Below are 23,288 nucleotides of genomic sequence, written 5' to 3' on the forward strand. Positions count from 1 at the left end.
CTCATCTTAATTCAGGCCATTTTCATTTTAAAATTTTCAACTTTTTTCTTTAAGCAGCTTTCCAGCAAAAACTGGAAAGCTGGGCCCGTGCACTGGCTCACGCCTGTAATCCTAGCACTGTGGGAGGCTGAGACGGGTGGATCATGAGGTCAAGAGTTCAAAGACTAGCCTGACCAATAAAACCCCATGAATACTAAAAATGCAAAAAAAATTAGCTGGGTGTGGTTGTCACACACCTGTAGTACCAGCTACTCGGGAGGTTGAGGCAGAAGAATTGCTTGAACCAGGAGGTGGAGGTTGCAGTGAGCCAAGATCGTGCTACTATACTCCAGCCTGGGTGACAAGAGTGAGACTGAGTCTCACACAGACACAAAAAAACCCCCAAAACACTGCAAAGCCTGCCAGACAAATTCTAAAAGTGCTGTAACACTTGACTAGTAATGCTTCAAGTGCTCAATAGTTTCATGTGGCTAGTGGTTTCCATGCTGGACAGCACAGCTTCAACACGTTCTACTATCAGATTATCTGATGCAGGAGGTGCTGTATCAATACCTTGCCACATTCTTAAGGAAAGCAAACTTTACTAAAAAAATGGTAATTTATTTATTTTACAATTTTTTTTTAAACAGAGTCTCACTCTGTTGTCCAGGCTGGAGTGCGGTAGTATGATCTTGGCTCACTGTAGCCTCCATCTCTCAGGTTCAAGTACTTCTGCCTCAGCCTGTTGAGTAGCTGGGATTATAGGCACCCAACACCACACCCAGTGAATTTTTGGGTTTTTTTGGTAGTCTGAGTAGAGACCGGGTTTCACCATGTTGGGCCAGGCTGGTCTCAAACTCATGACCTCAAGTGATCCACCCACCTCGGCCTCCCAAAGTGCTGGGATTATAGGCGTGAGCCACTGTGCCTGGCCAAAAAATAGTTTAAAACTCACACTTCCAGCATATAACTGGTGGAAATATGGGAGGCCAACATGGGCAGATCATGAGGCCAGAAGTTCAGAAGGCCAGAAGATCGGCCTGACTAACATGGTGAAACCCTGTCTCTACTAGAAATACAAAAATTAGCTGGGTGTGGTGGCAGGCGCCTGTAATCCCAGCTACTCGGGAAGCTGAGGCAGAATTGCCTGAACCTGGGAGGTGGGGGCTGCAGTGAGCCAAGATTATACCACTGCTCTCCAGTCTGGGTGACAGAGCAAGACGCTGTCTTGGAAAAAAAAAAAAAAAAAAACAGGTTGCATCTATAAAAACTGAAAATACAAGACTGGGCATGGTAGCTCACACCTGTAGTCCCAGCACTTTAGGAGGCTGAGGCAGGTGGATCACCTGAGGTTGGGAGTTCAAGACCAGCCTGACCAACATAGAGAAAACCCGTCTCTACTAAAAATACAAAATTAGCCAGGCATGGTGATGCATGCCTATAATGCCAGCTACTCAGGAGGCTGAGGCAGGACAATCACTCGAACCCGGGAGGACTCAGGTGGCGGAGGTTGTGGTGAGCTGAGATTGCACCATTGCATTCCAGCCTAAGCAACAAGAGCAAAACTCGGCCTCAGAGAAAACCCTGAAAATACACATTCCTTATAAGCTATGAATTCTACTACTATGTGTATATCCAACAGAAATTATGTATATATGTTCACCAAAACACATTTGACATAAGAAAGTCAATAGCAGCATGATTTGTAATATTAAAACATTCCCCTAAAGTTCATAAAGACTCAATAGTTACAGCATATTCACACAATATTATACAATCAATGAGAACGAAAAAACACAAGTACATGCATAACATGGATGAACCTCAGAAACAAAATATTGAGCAAAAAGAAGGCAGACACCAAAAGGTGCATACTTCTGATTAAGTTAAACTGGGCAAAATGTTAAAAGTCAGAATAGTGGGCCGGGCGCGGTGGCTCAAGCCTGTAATCCCAGCACTTTGGGAGGCCGAGGCGGGTGGATCACGAGGTCGAGAGATCGAGACCATCCCGGTCAACATAGTGAAACCCCGTCTCTACTAAAAATACAAAAAATTAGCTGGGCATAGTGGCACGTGCCTGTAATCCCAGCTACTCGGGAGGCTGAGGCAGGAGAATTGCCTGAACCCAGGAGGCGGAGGTTGCGGTGACCCGTGATCGTGCCATTGCACTCCAGCCTGGGTAACAAGAGCGAAACTCTGTCTCAAAAAAAAAAAAAAAAAAAAAGTCAGAATAGTGGTTGATCTTGGATTTCTGCCTCCAGAACTATGATCCATAAATTCCTGCTAAGTAAAAACCATAAAAAAAAAAAAAAGGAAAAAAAGTCAGAATAGTGGGCCAGGTGAGGAAGCTCACACCTGTTATCCAAGCACTTTGGGAGGCTGAGATGGGAGGATTCTTTGAACTCATGAGTTCAACAGCAGCCTGGGCAACACAGACTCTTGCCTCTGTCAAAAAGTTAAAAATTAACTGGGCATGGTTGTACACAGCTGCAGTCCTAGCTACTCAGGAGGCTGAAGTGGAAGGATTTCTTGAGCCCGTGAGGTCCAGGATGCAGTCAGCCACAATTTTGCCGCTGCACCCCAGCCTGGGTGACAGAACAAGACCTTGCCTCAAAAGTACTTGCTCTACTAATTGATAGGAAGGTGACTAGAAATTGAAGAGATTACATTTTTTTAAAAAAGAAAATTATATAAAAATGATAACCATACTGTTGTCTTGTGGCCATTAGACCCAACCAGTAATGGACCCCGTTTCCACATCTGGGTTGTTACCACATAGATTCTGGCTACGGGCCTAAAGAGGCCTAGTTGATTAGCTCCTTTCCCTATGATTTCCATCAGTTTCATGTTTCTCTTGCTGCAGAAAAGCCTGTGGTTTTAAAAACACCACTGTGGGGCTGGGTGTGGTGGCTCACACTTTGGGAGGCTGAGGCAGGCCCATCACTTGAGCTTCATATGTTCAAGACCAGCCTGGACAACATGGCAAAACCCCATTTCTATAAATTAAAACATCATTATGGGGCTGGGCACGGTGGCTCACACCTGTAATCCCAGCACTTTGGGAGGCCAAGGCGGGTGGATCACGAGATCAAGAGATCGAGACCATCCTGGTCAACATGGTGAAACCCCGTCTCTACTAAAAATACAAAAAATTAGCTGGGCATGGTGGCGCATGCCTGTAATCCCAGCTACTCAGGAGGCTGAGGCAGAAGAATTGCCTGAACCCAGGAGGCGGAGGTTGCAGTGAGCCGAGATGGCGCCATTGCACTCCAGCCTGGGTAACAAGAGCGAAACTCCATCTCAAAACAAAACAAAACAAAACAAAAACAAAACAAAACAAAACATCATTATGGAAACAAGCCTTTCCACGACTGAATGTTTAACCCTCTCAATACAAGTCCTACTTCTTTTTAGAGACCTCTTTCCTTTTTTTGAAATTGGAACAAAATATTGTCTTTTTTTTTTTGTGAGACGGAATCTTGTTCTGTCACCAGGCTAGAGCGCGGTACTGCGATCTTGGCTCACTGCAACCTCTGCCTCCCAAGTTCAAATGATTCACCTGCCACAGCCTCCTGAGTAGCTGGGACTAGGCGCACACCACCATGCCTGGCTAATTTTTGTATTTTTGGTAGAGACAGGGTTTCACCATGTTGGCCAGGATGGTCTTGATCGCTTCACCTCATGATCTGCTCACCTCGGCCTCCCAAAGTACTAGGATTACAGGTGTGAGCCACTGCGCCCGGCCCTAGTTTTTTTTTTTTTTTTGAGATGGAGTCTGTCACCCAGGCTGGTAGTGGCGCAATCTCGGCTCACTGCAATCTCTACCTCCTGGGTTCAAGTGATTCTCCTGCCTCAGCCTCCCAAGTGGCTGGGATTACAGGAATGTGCTATCACGCCCAGCTAATTTTTGTAATTTTAGTAGAGATGGGGTTTCACCATGTTGGTCAGGCTGGTCTTGAACTCCTGACCTCAAGTGATCCACTGTGCCTGGCCAAAATATTGTCTATTTCCACAGACATGTCCACAATGTCAACTTTATCAGACACTCCAGCCCTCCAATTTGTCAGCATTAACTTAAAAATCTTTGTTTCTTAGGCTTCAGGTCTTGAGTGTCTATTCCCTGGAGTTTCCCTGAGACATTAATAATTTTGTTTGCCCAGTTGAGGCTGCTTTTACTCCCTGGAGAAGGGGCCAAAAAGTACTGAAACAGAGCTCTAACAATGTAACTTAAAAATCCTGTGAAAGGCCGGGCGCTGTGGCTCAAGCCTGTAATCCCAGCACTTTGGGAGGCCGAGGCGGGTGGATCACAAGGTCAAGAGATCGAGACCATCTTGGTCAACATGGTGAAACCCCGTCTCTACTAAAAATACAAAAAAAATAGCTGGGCATGGTGGTGCGTGCCTGTAATCCCAGCTACTCAGGAGGCTGAGGCAGGAGAATTGCCTGAACCCAGGAGAGGTTGCGGTGAGCCGAGATCGCGCCATTGCACTCCAGCCTGGGTAACAAGAGCGAAACTCCGTCTCAAAAAAAAAAAAAAAAAAAAAAAAAAAAAAATCCTGTGAGAGGCCAAAGCACAGCGGCTCATGCCTGTAATCCCAGCACATTGGGAGGCTGGGGCAGGCTGATCACTTGAGGCCAAGAGTTCTATACCAGCCTGGCCAACATGGTGAAATACTGTCTCTACTAAAAATACAAAAATTAGCTGGGAGTGGTGGTGCATGCCTATAATCCCAGCTATTCAGGTGGCTGAGGCAGGAGAATTGCTTGAGGCTAGGAGGCAGAAGTTCCAGTGAGCTGAGATCATGCCACTGTACTCCCAGCCTGGGTGACACAGTAAAACACTGTTACAAAAAAAAAAAAGAAAAGAAAAGATCCTGTGTGATACAAAAAGCACTCGTATTCTGTTTGTCTAATAACTGAATTATGTCAAAAACCTATCTTTTTCTTTAGAGAGCATCCCTAAGTCATCAAATATCTATCTAGTAACTGACAAGCCTATTCTGGCCTACTTCCACTTGAATATATTAACTTATGTCATCTAGAACAGTGATTCTGAGTGTTTAATGTGTATATAAGCCATCTGGGGATCTAGTTAAAAATGCAGATTCTGATTTAATGTGTCTAGGGCGGGGCCTTGATTGTGCTTTTTTTTTTTTTTTTTTTTTTTGAGACGGAGTTTTGCTCTTGTTACCCAGGCTGGAGTGCAATGGCGCGATCTCGGCTCACCACAACCTCCGCCTCCTGGGCTCAGGCAATTCTCCTGCCTCAGCCTCCTGAGTAGCTGGGATTACAGGCACGTGCCACCATGCCCAGCTAATTTTTTGTATTTTTAGTAGAGACGGGGTTTCACCATGTTGACCAGGATGGTCTCGATCTCTCGACCTCGTGATCCACCCGCCTCGGCCTCCCAAAGTGCTGGGATTACAGGCTTGAGCCACCGCGCCCGGCCGATTGTGCCTTTTAAATAAGCTCTCAGGTGATGCTAATGCTACTGGTCTTAGGACTCAGCTTTGAGAACAAAGAACCTAACAAACTGAGGTGAAAAATGTGTAATTCCTTTGTTTAGCATGTTCAGCCAGCAGTTGTTTGGTCCATTTGAGCTCAGACTCAGTATTGGTAAATTCAGATTAGCTCATATGAATACCACCCAGTAAAAGCAGTCTCAACTGGGCAATGAGAAACACCATTATAGAAGGCACTGCCCTTCTCCCGATGAGCAATTCCTTTACTAAATAATTTAGACCAAATAAAACAAGTAAAAATAGGGATGAGTTATAAAGAAATGGAATAACAAAGAGGAGGCTCAAAATAAGAAAAGCCCTTTCGGGATTAGCCCTCTTGGGTTCACACGGACATTAAGATTTATGCAAGTGAGAGCTGAGGTTATTTTTTAAAAACTGAGATAGTTGGCCGGGCGCGGTGGCTCAAGCCTGTAATCCCAGCACTTTGGGAGGCCGAGGCGGGTGGATCACGAGGTCGAGAGATCAAGACCATCCCAGTCAACGTGGTGAAACCCCGTCTCTACTAAAAATACAAAACAAAAAAAAAAACAAAAAAAAAACTGAGATACTCTCTAGAAAGAATAAGACTTAAATCAATGCCTCATTAACACCACTAAGATATGAAGATATATAAGACCAAACTTTTGAAATTTTTAAGGTAAAGAAGTAAAAAACAACAGAGAAAAGCCATTATTCTGGCTCACCTTATAAGGGCAAGCAAATTGTCAAGAAGTTTCAGAATCTGCTCTGTGCAGGGGTTACGGAAGATTGGATTTCCAGTGGATGTATAACCCACCACAAATCCCCCAGCTTTGGCCTCTTCCAGGTCAGCGGGCCAGCAAGTTCGTTTCACAACACCCAGAATGCTGTATACACAAAAGCTCATCTATAGAAAAACAAGAATGACAGATAAATATAAAAGAGAAAGAAAACACAAGTACTGTTAGATATATTCAAGGCTCTGGCAAAAGTGATACAGAGGCCAGAGAGAATGAAATTATTCTCTGCTCCCCCATAGTCCCCTGTTCCTTCTTTTAAGGTGAAGTCCAAGAGGGATCCTCTCACTGCAATTTTCAGGGCCAGTGGTAGGCTCCGGAAACTTCTCTTTCAGCAAGCTATCTTTCTAGGAGCTGCAGTGACCCACCCACAGGACCCTGATTAGAAGGTGTCTTAGATACGATCCAAAACAAAGTGTTTAAAGTGCCATCATTTCATCTTCTTTGAGTTGATCCTGCACCCTCCAGCTTGGGCCTTGACAGCTAATGTCCTAATCCCCCCTCATGGTACTTTCAATCAACCTACTACTTGCCAGGTTAAATAATGGGACTTGTGCCATAATGGAACCAGGAACACTGCTTGTTTAAATAGCAAAGCACTGAAAAATCTCAGGTTTGCAAGTTAAGCCATCACTTAAGACTTTTCATGCCAGAGAGCAATGGCAGGGAGGACTCACCCTGCTGACCAAGTTCTGACCTACTTCCTCATTACACCTTCAGTCTTCAGAGCTATTTAGAGATCCTTAAAGCCAAAATAATGACTTCATAGAAAAGACCATCTGCTCTGCAGTGGGAACTAACTCAAGAATTCAAGACTAAAGAAGAAAAGAAAGGAGAAGCTTAGGGAAGTAGAGACTCCCAGGTTTCTCACCAGTATAGAATAAACAAATCTATGAGAAACTTGACAACAGACAACACCCTACTCCTACCCATGGCCAATGCCACTTCCCATTCCCAGGAAAGTCTTACTCGTGCACGGTTTAAGCCACAGGGATCCTCCAGGCCTGGGTCACAGCACTTCTGATCTGTACCCACATATGCAATGAAAGCATCAACATCTGATAGCACTCTGAAGGTTGGAGGGGAAAAAACAAGTTATATCATGATTTTAAACAAGGACAGTTTCTTCCTCATGAGTTAACAGTTATGATTATTTGGCCCTTAAGAGCAGTTTTATAGTGAGAGGAGTATAATCATACTAATTGTCAGCTGTCATTTGAAGGTTGAAATTTCCCTCCCACTTCCAAATGTTATTAGTAACAATTTAAGAATTAAACAAGAATATAATCTTGAAAATATAAAGAAAATAATTTTTCTACTGTGTGAGCACAGATAAGTGTCTGTGTGGTTGTATGGCCCTTCCTAGCTGTTCTCATTTCTCCAAATATACTGGTACTAGATGGTAGACACTAAAGGAGTCTCACTCTGTGCCCTCCCCACCCATAATCTAATCTAACCAGAGATTAAATTACAAAAGACTTCTTTTAGAGAACTTCAGATATTATAGATAATGCCATCACACTTCAATATCCTTAACCCCTATCTCCACCCTGGGCCAAGCTCTTAAACCAAAATGGGTGCATGTAGTGTGAGGGCAAATTATCTCCTTTACCTGTGCATGTCTTGAGAAAGCCAGATGCTAGCCACGGGTGCCATCAGCTCCTCTAGGAACACTTTCTGACGCTCATAGTTCTTGAATTGGTTGCTAATGAGAACCAGTGCTTCCATGAGGGCACACTTCTCCATTTGTGTCAGGAGTAGCTCATTGGAGAGGAGTTGCTTCACATGGTTATAAAGCATGTCAAAATTGGGCTACAGATCAAAAAGAAAAAAAGCCAGAGGTGGCAAAGGTCTGATTTTAAAGGAGAGGTGGCTCACTCAAGGAAGAAAGAAGAAAACTAAGGCAGTCTCAGGAAAGTCAGGCCTATAAGGCTATTACTTGGTAATTCTGTTATACATCCTTGTTTTGCCTAAATAAGCAGGCAATTCAGGCAGAAGATAGCGCTTGTCCTGAGTATTTGGATAACTACACTTTCCCATACTACAACTGTGAAAAGATCAGCTTGTTATATATATAGGGAGACAACTACTGTGCATTCAGAGAAGAAATTTCTGGTTAATTTGTAATCTGGAGTAATGTTAAATTTCTTATCACCCTATGTCCCAAAAAGGGTTGTGATTTGCATCTGCTTTTCTCAAGATCATTTGGCACATCATCTGGCAGTAGTAATTAAGGTCATCACATGGTAAAGAGCTGTGGAATTATAAGGGTAAACTATCTGTATTTTGAAGAGATTATATTTGCCACCACATTTCTAACTATACTACTAAGTATACTAAGAAAACACTGATTCAAGAATGCTGATTTATTTATTTTTGAGACGCAGTTTCACTCTTGTTGCCCAGGCTGCAGCAATGGTGCAATCTTGGTTCACTGCAACCTCCGCCTCCTGAGGAACTGTGATTACAGGTGTGCACCACCATGCTCGGCTAATTTTTTATATTTCTAGTAGAGACAGGGCTTCACCATGTTGGCCAGGCTGATCTCAAACTCCTGACCTCAGGTGATCTACCTGTCTCAGCCTCCCAAAGTGCTGGGATTACAGGCATGAGCCACCATGCCCAGCCAAGAATGCTTATTTGATGTAAAGCTATAGCTACTAGTTTTTTCTTTGTGCGAGGTACACTGGAAGTCTGGATTTATACACAAATGTAACCAAACTTGGCTCTTTCAGCAGCTTACCAGCACAAGCTGGGGGTAGTCACGACACATCTTGATGATGGAGGAACAAGCATGTCTCCTTACATTCCTCACTGCCCGGGTTCTAGGGGCCTGGAAAGAGACAGTCAACAAACCTGGAGCTACTTCCATATAATTTATAGATGCTGCATAGAATCATGTAAATATCTCAATTAGGGGCAAGTTCACAATGATTTTCACAACCATAAGAGTATAATGGAGTAACATTTATAGCCACCAAGGATCTATGTTTCCTGTATGCCCTAGAGTGTCTCTAGGGCAAAACACCATATCATATGATAATCTACTGCCCTTACTACCCCCTCCCATTTATATAAAAATAAAAACTGGGTATCAGGTATTCATACTTCTGTTCTCAAGAAGTTAGAATCTGTTAGTTTAATTAATAGTCTTACCTTACTTTCTTCAACAGTTTCAAAAGTGACAGATGAAAATAGCTAAGAGAGAAGAGGAAAAAAGGTCACTCATGTTTGTTTGTTTGTTTTAGAGATGAGATCTTGCTATGTTGCCCAGACTAGACTTGAATTCCTGGGCTCAGGTGATTCTCTCACTTTAGTCTCTGAGTAGCTGGGACTATAGCCATGAGCTTATTCATGTTGTCCATTTTCTCAGATACCTCCACAAGAGGCTTTGGAGTCACAATTTTACCATCAAAACATTTCACAGTAGGATCCCAGAACAATTCATGCCATCAACCAAACACTTGGCTATGGAAACACTTCTCTCTTCTTTTTATCAAAAGTTGTATGATCTATCCCCCTGATTCCATTTCATTACTTCCCATTTACTCCTCATCCCAATGAAATATGGCTGCTCCCTGGATCACCATTATGGAATTAAACTCAAGACAACAGTGTAGTCAAGAAATTCACTGGACATTTGCCAACTCATAAGGAACCTGCAACAAATAAGCCCACTTTTCTGAAGTTCTGCTGGTCTTGTGACACAACATTTTCATTTCTCTGGCTTTTTCTTCTTTGGGGGCTTCTCATTTGTTTCTCTACTTCTCGAATGATAGTGATTCACTAGGTTCCTTGCTTGACCCACATGTCTCCTAACTCTACATAATCACTTAAGTATCCATAACTTTTGGTCTTGGGACTTCTATGATGATGATGCTTTAATTTTATCTTGTTACTTTCTAGAATCTAGATCTTCAACCTCAAATAGCCAATTTATTGTGAGATTTCTCCATAAAGATGCCCTACGTATACTTCAAACATAGTATTCCAAAATACCGCTTTCTCTTTACTCCTGTTCTCCTTCCTGATCCAGTATTCTCACTCAGGTAGTGGCTCTATCACCCACCCAGTTAACTGAACTAGAAACCTGAAAAGTATCCGTATTGTTCCTTCCTCTCATAAATCCCCTCCCAGGCTGAGAGCACACTCTAATATTCTCCTTTAAGTATTCTTTCCCATTTCCCAGTGTACAAGTCTTCATTGCAATGCCATATAGGTAACATCTGTTTTTGTGCCTTTCTTCCCAGAGTGTTCCTAAAGAGTGAGGCACTAGCATACTGCCTAATCCACAGTAAGTACTGAGTAGGTATTTAATAAATAACTGTGTTTATTAGTTTGCCTCACATAATTTCAAAAACAGTTATAAAAATAATTAGCTTAGGTCAGGCATGGTGATTGATGCATGCCTGTAGTCTCAGCTACTCAGAAGGCTGAGGTGTGAGGATCCCTTGAGACCGGAGTTTGAGTTCAGCCTGGGCAGTATCGCAAGATCCTGTCACCAAAAAGTAAAATAAAAATTAACTTAGAAATGTCAAAATAAAATTTACAAAGGACATGGACTTTACCTTAGAGAAGACCTGGGGCAGGAACTCTGGTCTGTAGGTGACAAATGGAAAGAGTGCAGAGACATTAGTAAGGACACAGGACAGGATGAGGGGATCCTTGGTATCAAAGTTCAGAACCATCTGCAACAGCTCTATTCCATCATTAACAGGAATTTCCTGTAATAAAGATATAAAATGGAGGTTGACATGCTGCCACCACTCAGAGAAAACCATTTTGGCTAAATTTTCTTTCTTTTTTTTTAAAGAGACAGGGTCTCACTCTATCACCTAGGCTGCACAATCATCACTCACTGTAACCTCAACCTCCTGAACTCAAGGGATCCTCCCACCTTAGCCTCCCTAGTTGCTAGGACTACAGGCAGGCACCATCATGCCAAGATACTTTTTAAAATTTTTGTAGAGACATTGTATAAGTGTTATGTTGACCACACTGGTCTCAAACTTCTGGCTTCAAGTGATCCTGTGGCCTCAGCCTCCCAAGTAGGTAGGACTACTGGTGTAAACCACCATGCCTGGCTAATTCTTTTTTTCAGTAGAGACGAGGTCTCACTTTATTGTCCAGGCTGGTCTTAAACTCCTGGGTTCAAGCATTCCTCCCACCTTGGCTTCCCAAAGTGTTGAGATTGTAAGTGTGAACCACCATACTCAGCTGTGTGTGCCCTTCTTACCACATTCTCAGCAGTATATTTATTATTGCCTAAAACTTTTAGTTTCTCTTTTTTTTGAGATGGAGTTTCATTCTTGGTTGCTCAGGCTGGAGTGCAATGGCATGATCTCAGCTCGCTGCAACCTCTACCTCCTTGGTTCAAGTGGTTTTCCTGCCTCAGCCTCCCGAGTAGCTGGGATTACAGATGTACGCCACCAGCATGCCCAGCTAATTTTTGTATTTTTAGTAGAGATGGGGCTTCACCATGTTGGTCAGGCTAGTCTTGAACTCCTAAACTCAAGTGATCCACCCGCCTTGGCCTCCCAAAGTGCTGGGATTATGGGCGTGAGCCACCGCGCCAGATTTATCAGCTACTTTAGATTCTCCTCTATACATTATTGAATTATATCTTTTGTCTATTTCTCTGTAATTTAGTAAATCCTCATCTGCACACTTTAATATGACTTTACTGATACAGTCGAGGCTCTCTGTGCATACCTTCCTTTTCACACCTAGAAGTGGCCACTATACTGGTGGCCTATAGTCCTCTAAAGCTGTGTGGTACTTAAAATGTATACTAAATGTGGTAGGGCTTAGAGTTAAAAAGACCTGAGTTTTGGGCCCAGCTTTGCCATTTATTAGCTGTTTGAACTTGAGTATGGTAGTTAGCCTCTCTAAATCTCAGTTTCCTTTTCTGTAAGATGTACATCCACAGATTTTTCCTATTCCACTACCACTTTTAAAAAGATCAAAACTAGCCAGGCATAGTGGGTCATACCTGCAATCTTAGCACCTTGGGAGGCCAAGGCAGGAGGATCATTTGAGGCCAGGAGTTTGAGATCAGCCTGGGCAACACAGACTCCATTTTTATTATAAATTAGCCAGGCGTGGTGGCACGTGACTGTAATCCTAGATGCTCAGGAGCCTGAAGTAGGAGGATTGCTTGAGCCCAGGAGTTGGAGGTTACAGAGAGCTATGATTGTGCCACTGCACTTCAACCTGAGCAACAGAGAGAGATCGTGTCTCAAAAAAGAAAGAGAGAAAGAGAGAAGAAAAAAGGTCAAAATCGTCATGCAGTCAGCATGGGAAATACTTACTTCTCTATCTAGTGTTCGAAACATCTGGGTGATAACACTTTCCAAAAAGAGAGTCATGGCTTCCCATTGCACGAATGAAGGTGAGAAGATGGAACAGAGGCTTCCTTCTCCAGTTCCAGCTGCAGAACAAGCTTGAAAACACACACACAATTATCAGCATTGAAGGATCACAAAAGACACTGAGAAACGATGGAGCCTTAGAGAACACCCAAGAACTTCAGGACTGAAGGGACAGGGTAATCTAACCCCTCTTGGCTTGGGCAAAGAAAAGATGATGTGTGATGAAAGCAATAAGGTAGGTGGAGGTTCCTACCATGCCTCCTCCTCTAATAATGAGCAGTCTGAATTCACCTCTATGAGCCTTGTAGTAAAACCGTTTTGAGTAATAAACGAGAATACGCACGTGAACATCAAAAACATTGCCTAGCCCATTAGTAGCACTCAATAAACACAAATCAGTTTCTCCCCTCCTCCCCCTTTATAATCTTTTCCATGAGAATCTAAATAATTAAAATTGAGACCATAAAGAATCTTCCCAATTAGCAAACAATGTAATATACAAACCACTGCTTCATATCCAATAGCCTCATGACAACTCTAAGGGCTATGTCTAGAGAAGGGTGCCATCCTTCAAGTTTACAAATATTACCACAGCATACCACTCAGATAGCAAGGCCCAAGCAAAAAGATTGATCAATTGCTTTTCTTTTTGAAATGGAGTCTCACTCTGCTGCCCAGGCTGGAGTGCAGTGGTGGGATCTTGGCTCACTGCAACCTCCATCTCCTGGGTTCAAGCAATTCTCTGCCTCAGCCTCCTGAGTAGCTAGGGTTACAGGTGCCTGCCACCACATGCAGCTAATTTTTGTATGTTTTTTAGCAGAGCTGGGGTTTTACCATCTTAGCCAGGCTGGTCTTGAACTCCCGACCTCATAATCCTCCTGCCTCTGCCTCCCAAAGTGCTGGGATTACAGGCATGAGTGGCTATGCCCTGCTGCTTTCCTTTTTTTTTTTTTTTTTGAGGAGTCTCACTCTGTTCCCCAAGATGGAGTGCAATGGCACGATCTTGGCTCACTGCAACCTCAACCTTAGTCTCCCGGGTTCAAGTGATTCTCCTGCCTCAGCCTCCTGAGAAGCTGGGATTACAGGTGCCCAGCACCATTTCCAGCTAATTTTTTATTTTTAGCAGAGATGCATTTTTTCCATGTTGGCCAGGCAGGTCTTGAACTCCAGACCTCAGGTGATTCCCAGCCTCGGCCTCCCAAAGTGCTGGGATTACAGACGTGAGCCGCTAAGCCCGGCCTAAGATTTACCCATTGCTTTCTTGCTTACATACAGCACAATCCCATTTCCTAGTTTCATCTCGGTGCAATACATTTGGGCCTCCTCAAACTTTCAAGTTATCAAATGTCAGAGAACTTTGGTCAATTGTAAATACAAATGAATGCTAAATCCCTCAATCCCTTTTGTGTGAGCCAAAAGCAAAGCTATTTTTGAACAATATTAGTATATTGTTCTCATGTGTGGCTCAGGCTCATTTCCTATCCATAGTTTTGATACCGTCATAACATTTCACTAACATTCAGTAGTAAAAAAAAACTTACAATTCACAGAACCAGCATCAAGAAAAGTTGATAGTTGATATTTTAGCCACTCCCCAGCCATCTGGAAGCTGGTCTTGGGATCCAAACGACATGCCAACCTCATCACCTCTCCTTGTTGAGCTCGGGAGGCTGCCAAGGGAAAATGCCAAGGGAATGACAGGAATGAAGAATTGGTATAAAATATGTACTTAATGTTTATTCATTTACCACCCCAGGGGAAAAGCATTCAAAGGAAATGTTTTGCAGACTTGTACTTTGAATGTAATAATCACTCAATAAAACTTTATTAATGAATCTAGAAATTTTCAAAAATGATCTCTGGAAGCTGTATTAACAGCTAGATCCTGTAAGTGGCAAACAAAAATTAGTCTCCCATTTCTGTTGGAATTAAAAGGAAATCAGGGCTGGGCATGGTAGCTCATGCCTGAAATCCTGACACTTTAGGAGGCCAAAGTGGGCCGACTGCTTGTGCCCAGGAGTTTGAAATCAGTCTAGACAACACAGTGAGACCCAGTCTCTACCAAAAAATAGAAAAATTAGTCACATGTGGTGGCATCCACCTATAGTCCCAGCTACTTGAGAGGCTGAGGTGGGAGAATCAGCTGAACCCAGGGAGGTCAAGACTGTAGTGAGCCATGATTGCAACACCACACTCCTGCCTGGGCAACACTGTGAGACCATGTCTCAAAATAAAAACAAAATTTAAAAAAAGGAAATCAGGTTGGTGGTAATATAAAATGGTGCAGCTCCCGTGGAAAACAGTCTGGCATTTCCTGAAAATATTTTTCTTGTTTCTTTTTGTTTTTTCTTTAAAGACGGGGTTTCACCATGTTGGTCGGGCTGGTCTTGAACTCCCGACCTCAGGTGATCCGCCCGCCTTGGCCTCCATAGTGCTTGGATTACAGGCGTGAGCCACCACGCCCAGCCTTCCTGAAAATATTAAACATGCAATTGCCATATTATCCAGCAATTCTACTCCTAGTTACATATCTAAGATTAAAAAAAAAAAAAAAAACTTATGTCTACACAAAACCTTGTAAATAAACGTTCATAGCAGTATTATTTGTAATAGCCTAAAATAGAAATAACTCAAATGTCCATCAACAGATGAATAAATGAGTAAATGTGGTATATTCATACAATGAAATATTGGCAATAAAAAGAAATGAAGGCCAGGCGTGGTGGCTCATGCTTGTAATCCAGTACTTTGGGAGGCCGAGGTGGGTGGATCAGCTGAGGTCAGGAGTTCGAGACCAACCTAACCAACATGATGAAATCCCATCTCTACTAAAAATACAAAAAATTAGCTGGGCATAGTGGTACATGCCTGTAATCCCAGTTACTTGGGAGGCTGAGGCAGGAGAATTGCTTGAGCCCAGGAGGCAGAGGCTGCAGTGAGCCAAGATCATGCCATTGAATTCCAGCCTGGGCAACAGAGCAAGACTCTGTCGCAAAAAAAAAAAAAAAGAAATCAAAAACCGATAAATGTTGTAACATGGATGAATCTTAGAAACATTACACAAGTAAAGAAGGCAATCCCAAAAGACCATGTGTGATTTCATTTATATGAAACATTCAGAATAGGTAAAACAGAGACAGAATGAGACTTAGGAATTCTCTAAAAAAGAAAGAAAGAAAGAAACAAACAAACAAACAAAAAAACAAATACAGAAATACAGAAAGTAGATTACTGGTTGCCCAGGACTGGGAGTGATGAGGGAATTGGGAATGACTCCCAGTGGATACAGGATTTATTTCTGGGGTGACGAAAATATAATCTAAAATTGATCGTTGTGATGGCTGCGTAACTCTATAAAAATACTACAAACCATTAAACTATAATGGGTGAACTGTATGGTAAATGAATTTTGTCTCAACAAAGATGTGAAAAAAAAAAAAAGGAAATAAGGAACAAAATAAAACACAGAACGAAATTAGAATATTAGAATAAAATGGATTTTTCCACTTTTTTGGAGGAAGAAAGAACCATAAGGTAAGATGGTATTTAATCCTAAGTCTGAAAAAAAGTCAAGAGCATCTTAAATATGACTAGTGTACCTAAACATCAATGTCCAAAGGCTGTGTGCGGGGTTTGTGGTAAAAAACAAAACACTATGCCTGGAATACAGCCCCAGCATTCTTCTGCAATGGGAAACTAGGGCTTAATAAGTAGGCTGCTATCCAGATTTGGGGATCTTTCATAAGAACCCCAAACATCATGCACTATGATTCATAATACTGGATGCTATTCTGAGACTGTTGAGAGAAATTCAAGGCCAACATCACTTACAGTTGAAGAAAGCATTGAAGTCCTCATCGCTATCAAAATCAAATCGAGAATATTCACAGCTAGGGCTGTCTGTTTTAGAAGGAAAGCCCATCTGGAAAGAGAAAGGTAATTGGGGTAGGGGATGAAAATGGACCCACTGAAAGAGTGTTTAAGCTTTAGGAGTTCAAGCACTTTTAATTTAGTTAAGAGTTAAGGGTTTGCATGAGATGTTATATGATAAATAACCACTTCTGTTCTATCACAGGCCCACAGTTTGCTCCCAGTTCCAGTATTCCTCAGTGGTAGAAAAGAGAATACTTTTAGCTGATGCTATCCTCCAAGTTCCTCAGGGAGAATTAAATTCTTGAATTCTTTTAGGGCCCAAAATGATACTTCAGCAAGCAGTAAGGAAGAAAGAATTGAGAACTACTTGCCTCAAAGACTGAACATGGAGAATAAGCTTGTAGAACTTTGTATGTTTCATTCAAAAAAGTATTGAAGACCGTGGCAGAAAATACACAGTGTGTGCTATGTGCTAGGCAAATTCCTTAAGAAAATAAGGGGACCCTTGAATGTGCCCTGGAGGCGGAGGTTGCGGTGAGCCGAGATCGCGCCATTGCACTCCAGCCTGGGTAACAAGAGCGAAACTCCGTCTCAAAAAAAAAAAAAAAAAAAAAAAAAAAAAAAAAGAATCTGTCAACTGCAAGAGCTCTTAGTAGGGAATTCATGAGCAATTTTCCACTGAGGTAGTACACAATCTTTGCTTTCACTGTCACTGCCCGCATTTGCCTCCCTAACTCTCACCTGGCCTCCAGAAACAGTCGTTAGATATTGCCTTCTCTTGGAGTCTTCCTGACTCAACCCTCCTGTGTACTTCCAAAGCATTCTGCTTTTAACCCCTAAATAGCAATTATCACATTGTACGGTTGCTGCTCTTGCCCTAGTACCTAGCCCAATACTTATGGTATGTAAGTACTCTGATACGGAAGAGCAGTTATAAGAACCAGTAAGGACTGATTTCTTCCTGAGGAATAAGAAAGTATGTCCAATAAAGGAATCTTAGTGATGAAGAAAAGGCTGTTAATAATGCCAATAGAAGTCTTTTTTTTTTGTTTCTCCCCGAGACAGGGTCTTACTCCCATCGCCTAGGCTGGAGTGCAATGGTGTGCTCTCAGCTCACTGCAGACTCAACTTCCCAAGCTCAGGTGACTCTCCCACCATAGCCTCCTGACTAGCTGGGGCTACAGATGTATACCACCATGCCCTGCTATGTTTTTTGTATTTTTAGTAGAGATGAGATTTTGCCATGTTGCACAGGCTGGTCTCCAACTCCTGGGCTCAAGCGATCCTCCCACCTCAGCCTTTCACAGTGCTGAGATTATAGGCGTGAGCCACTGTGCCCAGTCTTGAAGTCTTATTATGTGTATTCACCTACACTCCACATGTTTAGATTCCCATCATATACCTTGACTAAGTTAGTCATGGAAGCACGAAGATATTTTGGTATTATTGCTAATAGCAAAGGATCATGGGACAGGATTTCATGCCTGAAGAGGGCTCCCCAAGTCATCTGAGTTGAAGAGCGTAGAAACTAAAGAGAAAAAAAGAAAACAACAGTCTAAGGATTTGGATTCTACACCCAAAATAATTCTAACCCAGATTACTACTTAGCAGTTATCAACTACATTTTTTCATAGAAATAAATCTGTACAATACTTTGAAGCTGTCTCTACTGCAATGCATCAGTAATGATTACTCAGGATGGACCATATGTTAGTAAGACAGGCTGTTGGTCAGGGAAATTACCTGGAGTGTGGACTGAATTTTACTACTTTTTCTTCTTTGCAAGACAGAATACTGGAAGCTCAGAGTGATATCAGAAGAACAATTTTGAACTGAGTGAAATTAATTTTATAACACAATCAGACTTTTCTTTTAAAAATCTTTATAACTTTAGTACTAAATCACCTGGACGCCTCACATATGACTGAGTACAACCAGAATATTACCTAAAAGGAAAAGCTGCTGACCTAGACAAGTGCATTGTTTGGCTCAGGAAGAAGAGCCAATAATTCTCTTAATGAAATGACACTGGTCATTCCCCAGGGCCTGAAAAGTCACATTTTATACATGATCTACAATATTTCAGGACATAGTGCTTGATACTGGTTTACCTAACTAAAATTTTGAGAAGTTACGTGTATAAAGTTTACCTGACTTGGATGGGTTGTGAAAGCAAGAAACGATTCTAGGTATTTTCCAAAGTTTGATGGTGTTTCCACATCAGAATCAACACCCTGTAGGAGAAGACCACTACATTAAGAAAATCAGGAGAGAAAAAGCAGGGGAGAAATAAAGACAAAGTCTCAAAAAATGTTTTAAAAGGACTTTATATTTCCTTTTGGCTAAAGAAAGGCATCACTTCTAGGGCTAAAATATAGGAAAGTTACTTTATCTACTCAATAATCATCATTAAAACCCATTCTGTGGTCAAATAGTAAAATAAAAAAATATTCATTTCAGAAATTACAGGGACAAAGTAAGTCTGTATTAATTCCTCAAACCTTGCCTATTCACATCTCTGTGAACCAGCCTATTAAATAACCCCCTCAATAGTTTCTCTCTCTCTTTTTTTTTTTTTTAAGACGGAGTCTCACTCTGTTGCTCAGGCTGGAGTGCAGTGGCAAGATCTCGGCTCACTGCAACCTCTACCTCCTGGGTTCAAGTGATTCTCCTACCTCAGCCTCCTGAGCAGCTGGGATTACAGGCATGCACCACCATGCCCGGCTAATTTTTGTGTTTTTAGTAGATACAGGGTTTCACCATGTTGGCCAGGCTAGTCTCAAACTCCTGACCTCAGGTGATCTGCCCGCCTTGGCCTCCCAAAGTGCTGGGATTATGGGCATAAGCCACTGCACCTGGTCCCCTCAATGGTTTCTTATGTCTGAAACTATCCTAAACTAACTATCTAACCATTTAAACCACCACAAGACAACAGAACATCAATTGCAAATGTCTGTTCCAATGTTCTATCTTCCAGCTTATAAGACTGGGTATTCAATATTTCTCTAATGGTGAGTTTTCCAGGTCAATTGGTTTGTCTTTTGTGATCCAATAATACATCCCTTAGATTGGGAAAAGGGTTCTTTATTCAAGTCCATGTTTCATGGACTAATAGAATGTAAAAGCGTAATGCACTCAGCAGATTGAGGTTCTCTAAGTATCAAAACTCACAAGAAACCAACGTTGACTTTATGGAGTAATAGATGTGGATATCTGACGTTGGTATAACTATTTTATTGTTAAAAGAAATTTAGGCCGGGCGTGGTGGCTCACGCCTGTAATCCCAGCACTTTGGGAGGCCGAGGCGGGTGGATCACGAGGTCAAGAGATCGAGACCATCCTGGTCAACATAGTGAAACCCCGTCTCTACTAAAAATACAAAAAATTAGCTGGGCGTGGTGGCGCGTGCCTGTAATCCGAGCTACTCAGGAGGCTGAGGCAGGAGAATTGCCTGAACCCAGGAGGCGGAGGTTGCGGTGAGCCAAGATCGCGCCATTGCACTCCAGCCTGGGTAACAAGAGCGAAAACTCCATCTCAAAAAAAAAAAAAAAAAAAAAGAAATTTAGATCACTCAAACACTTTTAAGATAATTTAATCTATAGAATCATGCAAAAACCTGTAGGGCACTGCCCCATCAGGCTAAAATCAATGACATTTGCAACCCCTTATTGAAACTAAGTTTCTAAATCTTCTTCCCAAATGGCCTTGAAACTCCAGAAAGCAAGCACCAGCTCACCAGCAATGCACACAGCTGATTGCCCAGCGCACACAACACCTGACAGAGTCTCTTCAGAAAGACATAATGTTTTTCTACCAAACCTCCTCCATCAGCAGTCCTGTAAGATGAGAGAATTCCTTATATCACCGACAAAATTTAAAAGGTCGTAATAAAAACATTACTTTGTGTCTCATTTCTCCAAGTCATATAGTTCAGGTCTGTAATTCAGCAGAATTCCAATAGCTTTGCTATATTAAAAATTTTTAATTTTTTAACTTATTTGGTGGTAAAACCTGACCTGAAATGATAAAGGAATATGCACACAAACAGCAATTAATAACCAGTAGTATGAACAGCAGCCATATTAGCTGTCTTCTGGAGGAGGAGAGTATCATCCACGTTGCCCAGGCTGGTTCTGAACTTCTGGGTCCAAGCGATCTTCATGGCTCAGCCTCCCAAAGTACAGGGATTAAAGGCATGAGCCATTGTGCCTGGCCTTGCTTTAGTATTTTCTAGAGCAACTGGAAGAAAGTACGAGGAAGCATCACTTAATGACTGGGGATGTGTACTGAGAAATGCATCATTAGGTAATTTCATCACTATTTGAACATTATATAGTGTGCTTACACAAACTTACACAACAGGAATAGCCTATTACACATCTAGGCTATGTGGCATAGCCTATTGCCCCTAGGCTACAAACCTCTATAGCATGTCACCTCTACAGCATGTTACTGCCAATGCCGCAGGCAACTCTAACACAATGGTAAGTATTTGTGTATCTAAATACAGAAAAGGTGCAGTAAAAATATGGTATAAATGATAAAAAATGGTATACCTATAAAAGGCACTTAACACGAGTGACTGCAGGACTGAAAACTGTGCTGGGTGAGTCCAGGGTGGTAAATGAATGTGGAAGCCTAGGACATTACTGAACACTACTGGAGACTTTATAAACACCGTATCCTTAGGCTAAACTAAATTTATTTATTTATTTATTTATTTATTTATTTATTTATTTATTTAGAGATGGAGTCTCACTCTGTCACCTAAGCTGGAGTGCAGAATCGTAATTCTGGCTCACTGCAACCTCTGCCTCTCGGGTTCAAGTGATCTCCTGCCTCAGCCTCCTGAGTAGTTAGGACTACAGACACGAACCACCACGCCTGGGTAATTTTTGTATTTTTAGTAGAGATGGGGTTTCACTACGTTGACCAGGCTGATCTTGAACTTCTGACCTCAGGTGATCCCTTGGCCTCCCAAAGTGCTGTGATTATAAGCATGAGCTACTGCACCTGGCCCACTAAATTTATTTTAAAAATTTTCCGGCAGGGCACTGTGACTCATGCCTGTAATCCCAGACTTTGAGAGGCTGAGGCGGCCAGATCATCTAAGGTTGGGAGTTCAAGGTTGGGAGTTCAAGACCAGCCTGACCAACATGGAGAAACCCCGTCTCTACCAAAAATACAAAATTAGCTGGGCGTGGTGGCACATCTCTGTAATCCCAGACTTGAGAGGCTGAGGCAGGAGAATCACCAGGAGGTGGAGGTTGCGGTGAGCCGAGATCATGTTATTGTACTCCAGCGCAGGCAAGGAGAACAAAACACCATCTCAGAAAACAAAACAAAACAAAAATCCTTTCTTCAATAATAAATTAACCTTTGCTTACTGTAACTTTTTACTTTATAAACTTTTAAACTTTTTAAAATTATTATATTTTTTTGAGACAAGGTCTCAATCTGTTGCCCAGGCTGGAGTGCAGTGGCATGATCCTGGCTCTCAGTAGCCTGCTCCCGGCTCCAATGATCCTACCACCTAAGCCTTATGAGTAGCTGGGACTATAAGTGCACACCACACCCAACTAATTTCTGTATTTTTTTTGTAGAGATGAAAAGAATCCGGTCGTGTTTCCCAGGATGGTCTCGATCTCCCCGGCTCAATTAATCCTCCCACCTTAGCCTTCCCAAGTGCTGAGATTACAAATGTTAGCTACCACATTCAGGGATGACTGCCTAATTTTCTTTCTTTTTTGGAGACAGAATCTTACTTTGCTGCCCAAAGTGGAGTGCAGTGGTGCGATCTCAGCTCACTGCAACCTCCGCCTCACAGGTTCAAGACAATCTCCTGCCTCAGCCTCCTGAGTAGCTGGGATTACAGGGGTGCAACACCACACCTGGCTAATTTTTGTATTTTTAGTAGAAAAAATACATGTTTCACCATGTATTTTTCACCATGTTGGCCAGACTGATTTCTAACTCCTGGCCTCAAGTGACCCACTGCCTCAGCCTCCCAAAGTGCTGGAATTACAGGTGTGAGCCAATGCCTAATTTTCTTATCCAAAAACACCATCTATTGACAGCTAGCATTTAAATAAGAACCTCAGCTAGAAACAGGAGCTCACGCCTGTAATCCCAGCACTTTGGGAGGCCAAGGCAGGTGGATCACCTGAGGTTAGGAGTTCGAGACCAGCGTGCGAACACGGCAAAACGCTGTCTCTACTAAAAATACAAAAATTAGCCGGGCGTGGTGGCATATGCCTGTAATCTCAGCTACTGGGGAGGCTAACACAGGAAAATTGCTTGATCCCAGGAGACAGATGTTGCAGTGAGCCGAGACTATGCCATTGCATTCCAGCCTGGGTGACAGAACAAGACCCATTTCAAAAAAAAAAAAAGAAAAAGAAAAAGAAAATTCAGATATATCCAAATAAGGTAGAAAAATGATAAAGAAATTAGAAAACACAATGAAAAGTAAAAGATACTCACTGTGCAGCAGAGAGTATATAATGCATGGCAACATCTCCAAATAAGACCATCAAGGGCTTCCGGTCTTCCAACTTGCCCTAGACCCAATTTTAGGAAAACAGTCATATAAACCATACTTCAGAGTACAAACATCTTCTATAACTATATAATCAAATACACTGACTTCAAAATTTCTTATATACCCCACAGCTTAGTGAGATACTAGAAAGAAGCCCAATTCTTTAAAACCAAATCTGGATAAACTTCCACTTTCTTTCGTAAAACTATCGGCTTAGCAAAAAAGGATAAACTTATATTTTTAAATG

At 42.2% G+C, this 23,288-nt stretch overlaps 1 protein-coding gene across 1 annotated transcript in view; it reads right to left on the reverse strand.

The window, feature by feature from the left end:
- XPO5 (exportin 5) overlaps positions 1-23,288 on the reverse strand; it is a 50,659-nt gene that overhangs the window by 16,934 nt on the left and 10,437 nt on the right. Inside the window, exons 8-20 of the mRNA XM_003923035.3 lie at positions 22,984-23,060; positions 20,237-20,336; positions 18,651-18,734; positions 17,903-18,028; positions 16,459-16,549; positions 14,169-14,297; positions 12,568-12,698; positions 10,825-10,980; positions 9,413-9,454; positions 9,000-9,089; positions 7,869-8,068; positions 7,226-7,325; positions 6,185-6,366 (exon numbers count right to left, since the gene is read on the reverse strand). Of these exons, the coding sequence (XP_003923084.1) occupies positions 6,185-6,366; positions 7,226-7,325; positions 7,869-8,068; positions 9,000-9,089; positions 9,413-9,454; positions 10,825-10,980; positions 12,568-12,698; positions 14,169-14,297; positions 16,459-16,549; positions 17,903-18,028; positions 18,651-18,734; positions 20,237-20,336; positions 22,984-23,060 (1,508 nt within the window). The remainder of the gene's footprint in view (positions 1-6,184; positions 6,367-7,225; positions 7,326-7,868; positions 8,069-8,999; positions 9,090-9,412; positions 9,455-10,824; positions 10,981-12,567; positions 12,699-14,168; positions 14,298-16,458; positions 16,550-17,902; positions 18,029-18,650; positions 18,735-20,236; positions 20,337-22,983; positions 23,061-23,288) is intronic.

This window comes from Saimiri boliviensis, chromosome 4, assembly GCF_048565385.1.
Source record: "Saimiri boliviensis isolate mSaiBol1 chromosome 4, mSaiBol1.pri, whole genome shotgun sequence".
NCBI classification, from domain to species: Eukaryota; Metazoa; Chordata; class Mammalia; order Primates; family Cebidae; genus Saimiri; species Saimiri boliviensis.